The 8,379-nt window shown below is 36.2% G+C and overlaps 1 protein-coding gene across 6 annotated transcripts in view; it reads right to left on the bottom strand.

The window, feature by feature from the left end:
• Positions 1-481: 481 nt before the first annotated feature.
• LOC132848533 (nuclear factor 1 B-type) overlaps positions 482-8,379 on the bottom strand; it is a 90,602-nt gene continuing 82,704 nt past the window's right edge. For all 6 annotated transcript variants that reach the window (XM_060874334.1, XM_060874330.1, XM_060874335.1 and 3 more), the window contains one exon: positions 482-7,312. In XM_060874334.1, coding sequence (XP_060730317.1) covers positions 7,183-7,312 — 130 coding nt within the window. In that variant the 3' untranslated portion in view covers positions 482-7,182. The remainder of the gene's footprint in view (positions 7,313-8,379) is intronic.

Below are 8,379 nucleotides of genomic sequence, written 5' to 3'. Positions count from 1 at the left end.
TGAAATACAGTCCTGTAGTTCTTCTTCTTATCATTATTTAATAACTAAAAATCTAAATAAGATATATATTAATGTAAATTGCATAATTCTAATTAAAGTATATTAATGACCTCACAACTAAAGTACAAAATTCTAATGATGTCCCAAATGTGAAATTTGTGAATGTCTCCCATTTCAGCTGCACACACACCCAGTGGTTCTGTTGTGCTTCATTAACTATCTGAAATGCTTTGCATGTAACCTTTTCCCAACATCTCAGTTATATTTCAGCCATGATTGATGTTTTAGTTACTCAAAGTAGGTTAAGCTTGGGGCAGCCAGTACGCAAAATTACACAAATGCCAGCAGAATCATTTTATGCATTTTTCAGCATTTATTAATAGTGAAATTTATAGTGAGAATATTTTTTTAGTTTTTTTTTAGAATAGTTTTTTTTTTTAATCAAGTATCACAGACCAAAAGAAAAAGACAAAACAAACTGTTTTGTAGCATAGCTTGTTTTATTGTTTAAACAGTTTTGCATAGGAAATATATCCACTTCCAGTAATTGACTGCAGTAAAAACAGCTGCTAGCAGTATAGGCTGGATATAACAGTAACAATCACAAAAAAGTCAAGCATTATTTACACTCATTTTTCATCTTGTGGCAATTTTATTCCCTACATCAAATGCAGTTAGCTTAAAGGCAATGCCTACTGTTTAGCTTTAAAAACGGGGGAAAAAAATGAAGAAATTAAGAAAAACAACAACAACAAGACCTTCACTGTACAACCTCTTGAAGGATACCTGCATTTCCCCGAACGGTGACTAAAACAAGTCTTTAAAGTATTATAAGATGTACATTCAGCTTTTGCATACATCTATGGTGTTAGTACATTCACTAAAGGCTGATACAACCTTAAAACATTTGTTAGTGTTGTTGATGTCATGTCACAAATGCATGGCTCAAAAAAGAAAAAAATAAGAAAAGACAAGAAAGGAAAGAAAAGAAAAAAAAATGCCATTTTGAAAAGGGTGTAAAAGTGCCACAAGACCTGAAAGAATTCAACCCTGCTGTGGAGCTGGCAAGCATGTTTTTTAATTTTTTTATATAACTGACTTTTTTTTTTTCATCTACTGTAGTTCTAAGTGTAGCATCGACAATCTAAAGAAACACACTGCCCGACTATCTATTTAATCTCATGAAAGAAATATCGCGAGACCAGGGCACTCCATTCAATAGGACTAAAATATTCAAAAATGAACAGAGCACAAAAACACTTAAAACGGACACGTCACATAAAATCTGGGGGTGGGGGGGAGAGAAAACATAATAAGATAAAAATACAGGAAAAAGCAACCCACACATTCTGTTTCGACTGTTTTTTTCTACATTTCTATTTTTTTTCCCAAAGAAATTTCAATCAGTGTTGTTTTTTTTTTTTTGTTTGTTTTTGTTTTGTTATGTTTTTTATATGTACAATGTGAAGTCCACTGAGACTGTGAGCTGGAACAGGCACTGCTTAACATATATATACTGTATATATTTTTTTTTTGTCTTTTTTTGTCTTTTTTTTTTGGTAAACATCTCAAAATATGCTGGTTTGTTTAATATGTTCCTGTTTATGTCTACCTGATGTTCATTCATGCCATTGGAAATGCCCTTGGAAAACAGAACTGAAGTAATGGACTGAAAGGTTCTCTCCATATTCAGGTGAACTAAATAAAGATATTGCGTGAGAGCCACAAGCGCCTCCTTGCATAAGGAACATACTTGTGGCCTTCTCAGTGTCCATGAGCATGGCTTTCATAACTAACTCTACATGTAATACTTAACTTTAACCAGGCCATCGTCTCATATAATGTAATACGTGTACTGCTATGAAAATCTGACTTCTTGACAACAAACTGATTTTTTATTTTTTTTTAAAAAAAAAAGAAAGATAAAAAGAAATTCAATAATAATAATAATCAGCCCTTTGAAAAGGAATGAAAAACAAATCTAAACTCAAAATCACTACCGAGACACAAAAAAGGTAGAAATTGACCAGAACTCCTCTCATGAGCCTCAGATCAGTGTGTGCTGTGGGGAGCGACACAGTGACCACAATCAGAGAGATCAGATGAAAGTGTTCAGGCTCGAAACTCTGACGATACGCACGAACCGTCCACCAAAACAAGGCGCCAGTGAGAGGGATAGTGGGAACTGCGGAAAGTGCAAATGCTCAGCTGTTTGCCAAACTCTCCTCTGTGCTAATGACATAAAAGGATATCTGTGGGGCTGCGCAAAGGCTCCTGGGAGTTTGTGTTGTCCCAGTACTGACTTTTTTTTATCCTAACTACAAGATGAAGTTGATTAACGTTGCTTACTTAACATGACAATCACAGCCCACAGTGAACACGCAAATACTGTGAAAGGAACACGCTTCAGCCCGGGACGCATCAGAAACCGAATGGCTTCACTGCATTGTGGGTAAAGACAGCAGAATAACATGTCATTAACAACATTACCCTGGTAATCGCTGACAACACACTCGAATCAGGTGCCGTTTTAAAGGGACGACGATTTCCCCGTATGGCCCGAATCAGCAAAAACTTTTCCTTTTTTTTCCACACAGTCGAACAGAAACTACTAGTCAGGTTAATCTACATGAAGCACAATGAAACGACCTTCATCATTTACTTTTAAACATTTACACGCCAACATAGGACTTTACCTCTACAACAAAATCTAACAAATTCAGAGAAAACTCATTCTTATTTGTACGGCCAGCTCGGGTTCCTTGTACCTTGAGTCCAGATTCCAGAAAGTTTTCTTGTAGATTAGAGTCTTCTTTTTTATTTTTAAAAAATAAAATTTCATATTAAGCAAATTCATTAAGTTCATAAATTTAGCTTTTTACAAATAAGGGTAAAGAAAAAAAATACAGTGTACAAACTTTTGTCTACAAGGCATTTGAATAGAAAGACCCTCATTTTTTCCTTACGTGTGGAGTCGGAGTCAGCCAGACACACACTCTAGCACACACTCGCTTCCAACACAAACCACCCAGCTAGCAGAGCAACATGGAACCTTAATGGACGATATGCACAGTGAGAATATTGCTATGACTAGTGCTAGGACTCACTGAAGATGACATCAAATCAGGTGGCTTTAAAAATTATTGGGAGAGAATAAAATATTACCCATCGCAACATGAAATGCCATCCTTTCTTTTCCTATTATTTTTTTTTTTATGACACATATCCACATCACAACCTCTAGGTCTCACACTAACCAAAAAAAAAAAAAAAAAAAAAAAAAAAACGGAAAAAAACAAACAACAACAAAAATGTTTACTTTACATTTACATTTAATAACTGTATATGTCTTAAAAAGTTTATTTCCGATTCTAAATGATTTTGTTCTTGTTCTTCTTGTTGTTGTGGCTTATTTTTACAATTCCAAACGATGGGGAAGCAAATTCGTTTCTACATTTTAAAAGCGTTCGCGCTTTCCAAGTAAGGCTGAAGAAAACAAAAATTACAGTGTACAAACTTTTGACCAGAAGGCAGGCTATTGAACAAAAAGAGGCTCATTCACTTGTCTCTGGTCATGTCAGCGTCCCACACGCTCGAGCTGAGGAACAAACGTTTCTACAGAGCTGCCAGAGCAGACGCTGCTCAGCATGGCCTACACGGTGCCCCATTCCTACAGCCGTCTTCACTGTTTAAACACGGCTACAACCACGACGCCGATCCTATGACCCCGACACTGCCATCAGTCTGGGGGGAAATGCACTTCAGTGGCATGGCTAATGGCTAAAATGGCTGCAAAGCACTTTGACTTTCAACTTTCTGAAATCCAGTAACAATGAAAAAGAAAAAAACAAAAAACAGGGACAGCAGTGCACATAAAAATGGGGTGGCTTCATTTTGCTATTTTTTTACTGCACAATAAGAACAAGTGTGTTTATGAAAGAGGAAAGATTGAGCTTGACTTGAGTTTTTCTACCCAACGTTTTTTTTTGTCTTTTTTTTTTTGTCTTTTGACTTTTTCGAGGACATGTTTAGACAAAGATCTAGAACAATTTCAGGTCTGCTGTAAAAGAACACAGCTGTTAAATAGTACAAACAGCAGAAATGTTGAAAGAAATCCTGAATGTCTTTTTGTTCGAAAGAGTTAATCTTGTGAGTGATATGGATAGAACGCTCTGTGACATTATGCATTATGCCTGAGTTACTGTCTTACAGTTACAGTGAAATTGTTGTTTTGAAAGGGCACTGGAGGTGGATGATTGCCTAGATGCTGTATAAGTGCTCAGCGTTTAAATCGCAGTGGTCCTCCAGACCTAACGGAGACTGCGTAAGGCCCTTCCTCTGAAGAGAAAATGGATTGTGAGTTCATACTGTGCCCCCGAACCTGACTGACATCCTCGTAAGGCTAAACCTGGAAACATCTCCGAGATAAGAAACAATAAGTGGATATCGTTTCCAGATTCTTTTTCTGATTGTAAGAAGTTTTAACACGCACGTACAGCGTGGTGATTGTAATGCATTTCATAACAAGCCACTTATTTTTTTTCCATAAAAATTTAAGGCATCTTTTGTACTTGCATATTGCTAATGATAATATGCAGAACCAATGCTGAAGATTCGTCTTCACAGCTATCGAGATACAGTACTGACAGATCGATGGGTTGTGATCAAAGACGCTGTGTGTTGACTGAGTGAGTTCACTGGCAATGTGCAGAGTGTTGGATAACATCCAGGATTAATCTAACTGAACTGGGGATGAATTACATTGTGTACCGTAATGTTTTCGACACAACTGTGTACGTTCAAACTCCAATTCTAGAAATTTCCATGCTGATTGTCAGCCTCAAGTCAAGCTTTTTCTCCTCTGAAATTAGCCATTTTCAGGAGTCATGCTAGCACCCCAGTGTTGATGTTAAGGGAAAAAAAAAGAAGTCAGTTAGTGACAGTAGGCAGACCAGTGACTCTGCAGCCATGTTAGACCAAAGGATGCATGGTCAAAAAACATAATTCCCCTCACGGAGTAAGCAAAACAAAACTATCCTTGCATGTGCCTCTCCATCTTTCCGTACACTCAATTTAAAAAAAAAAAAAAAAAAAAAAAGACCTTATCACACACTGCATAGAAAGCAGTTCCCACTTTGGTCAATTAAAAAAAAAACAACAACAAAAAAAAATCACAAAACATCAGCAACAACATTATCAATGACAACATCAACAAAATAAATGTTTACACTAGTTGTATCTCCGTACTAGCTTCTAATGGACATAGCTAAAAGCACTACCTACATAGGCAAAACTTGGTATTGCATAATTCTTATAATTCTGGACCCCTCCCTCCCCAATAATGACTGGAAGATGAAAAAAACAAACAAACAAACAACCAAAAAAAAAATAAAATAAAATAAAATACCAAAATACTGAAAAATAATGCTGTTTGATTATAAACTTTAGGACAGCAACTATACACAGCCTTGATATGCACTGTAAATGTGAGATAAAGTAGTAAATGAAGCTAAAAATCAACAATGACACAATTTCATCCAGAGTACAAAATATTTCTTATCATAAAAATGTTACTTTTTTTTTCTAAAATGGTAATAAATGCAGCAAAAACAAGTGTAGTGATGTTCTCTATATTCAAAGGCAAGGCACGTAATGTGGACTATATATATTCGTGCAAATTAAGATTATTGGAAAGATTAGTTATATAAATATATCTGATTGGAGAGGCGATGGCATTGGGACTGCCGTGAACAATTAGAGATTAACGGGACTACGACTCTCGAGATTCACCAAAGTGGGCATAAAAGAAGCACCATGAGACCTAGCCTCACCCTGCAGGTTAGTGTTTAACTGAGTGCAGATTTAACACATAACAAACACACACACACACACACACACACTTTTTCTCTTAAATTACTTCACCAGCCTGCGTTTCTTGTGTTTCTTGTAATATCACAATGTAAACAGTAGCTTTACAAGCTAATGGCCCAAATGAAAATGCACACTAGATAGGTAGGGATTACATAAAAAAAAAAAAAAAAAAGAAGAAGCCATTTTATACACGCTGTGTGTTTGTGTCTTTTCACCTTTTTTAAGTTTCTGTTTGTCATTTCACATAATAAATTAAAGAAAAAAAAAAGAGAAAGAAAACTACCCGAGTGCTTGGGTACGGCTCAAGATAAGTGCTGTTTTGTTCGTGTTCAGTTCTGCACAGGTAAACGTTTACTGTCAATCACACTTCTTACTACTTGACTTTCCGCCATGTTCATATTTGAGGATGCAATTAATCTTTTTTTTTTTTTTCATTTCAAAGTGAACTTAAAACAGTTACTCCCCTTCCTTTAGAGTCCTAGGGCACACAGACTATGATAGCTTCCCTTCAGTTAAAAAAAATCATTTGAATTGCACTTGCCTCATATGACATATTTTCTTTTTTTTCCATTTTTTGAAAATCCTTTGTAAAGGATACAACAGCGAAATTCACTGGGGTTGTTTTCTAACCTAGTAATACAGGTTTTTTTTTTTTATACGATATAAATTCTGAGTTCTTAACTCGTAAGAGTAGATATTAACCTTTAGCTCTAAAGGAAATACAAATCCAAGATTGACAAGATTACAGATACCGAAAGGTGCCTTTTCATCATGGAAAAAAATGAAATTTAGAAGGCAAACATACAAACCAAAAGTCTAAATTGCTGAATTTTGTTCCTATGGACATGTAATGATGTGGGTTGAGCCTTCTTTTATAGGTCAGAATTGGAGCCTGCTTTCAAAAACAAAAACAACAAACAAAAAAAAACAATTTTTAAGTCCAGCCAGCCAGCCCTTGTGTGCCTCTCCTTCTACACCTGCTCAAAAACCAAGCCTAGAAATTGTGACTAAAGAATGAGAAAAAAAACAAACACTACAAGAGACTAGCGTGTCATGCAAAACATTAAGGCATCTAAAACTTGTTTTGTATGGTAAATATCACAGTATGTCAGTTGAGGGGCCTTCTCACACAATGACTGACTGGCATGGAGAGGCTCGTGCCAGCTTTGACCCAAACCCACTCTCCTGTTCTAGGGTAAAGTCCTTCAGTGGGGGGGACAAAAGTCAGTGGAGATTGTGTAAGTGCTGCTTGCTGGTTTGTCCACGGACCTGTCACTCCAGAGTCAAGGCTTGGCCCCCCGAATACACCCCTCAGTTGCTTGTCTCTGCCTGAAGAAGGGGCTCACCAATGATGTTTATGCTGTAATTCTGGACATTTGTTGGCAGAATCTGAGTCCCGTTCGACACTTGGAATGGAATTAAGCTCGCCCAGGTACCAGGACTGTGGACAGGAGAGAGAGAGAGAGAGAGAGAGAGAGAGAGAGAGAGAGAACCAGTGTAAGAACCAGAGTTACACAAACATAAAGCAGACATATCAGAATGTACTTGCCTAAACATGTATTATTATTATTATTATTATTATTATTATTATTATTATTATTATTATTATTATTATTGCTACTGTTGTTGTTTTGTCTATTTTATTGTTATTTTTACATTTTATCATTAAAACATAATGTGCATCTAATAATAATAATTATTATTATTATTATTATTATTATTATTATTACTGTTATTATTATTAGTATTATTATTAGTAGTAATAGTAGTAGTAGTATTATCTCTTGTTAAATTAAGTAAAGCTAGTTATATGCTCCATATTATTATCATAAAATTAGTAGCCTTTACATAATTCATAGAATTATTAGAATTATGAAATACTAGTATTAGTTGAGCATAATAATAATAATAATAATAATAATAATAATAATAATAATAATAATAATAATAATAATAATAATAACACTGAGCATGCAGTCACCAGGTTGTACAAAGGACATTAAGGAACGAGTTTAAATCGAGTCAGTGATATGTATCAATGACTGTTAGTGGTACAGGTCTCAATTATTTCCCACAGTCTGAAGGGCTTCATCATCCCTCCTTTAACACTGACAGCACAGGAAACTCACAGGAACAAAGGCGCCTCAGTAAGTGGATATTGCAAAAGAGGAGTCCCACAGAGAACTGACACCCTCCCTCTGATCAATAGGGTTAAGTCAGAGGCTGATTGTGTACTGCACTTTCCCATCCGCATTCAGCACATGCTAGCCACACAACAACACAAGACTGTTAATTGCGAGCCATGGCGCAGGCCTTGAATGCGAGAGACGCCGCGATGCACAAACAGCATGTTGTTCCCTGGAGGGAGGACAGCGGGGGTCTGAATAGTATGTACATGTGTCGAATAATTAGGCAGGCCAGAAACCAGTCCACCCTCCTCCTTTCCCTGTCTACTTCTTAAATACCTGTCTCACACAATCGCCGCTTTCTGTTTGCAGATTACAGAGC

The sequence above is a fragment of the Tachysurus vachellii genome, chromosome 7, assembly GCF_030014155.1.
Source record: "Tachysurus vachellii isolate PV-2020 chromosome 7, HZAU_Pvac_v1, whole genome shotgun sequence".
In the NCBI taxonomy this organism is placed as follows: domain Eukaryota; kingdom Metazoa; phylum Chordata; class Actinopteri; order Siluriformes; family Bagridae; genus Tachysurus; species Tachysurus vachellii.
The sequence above is the reverse complement of the archived record's forward strand: the minus strand, read 5'-3'. Positions and strand labels throughout refer to the sequence as shown.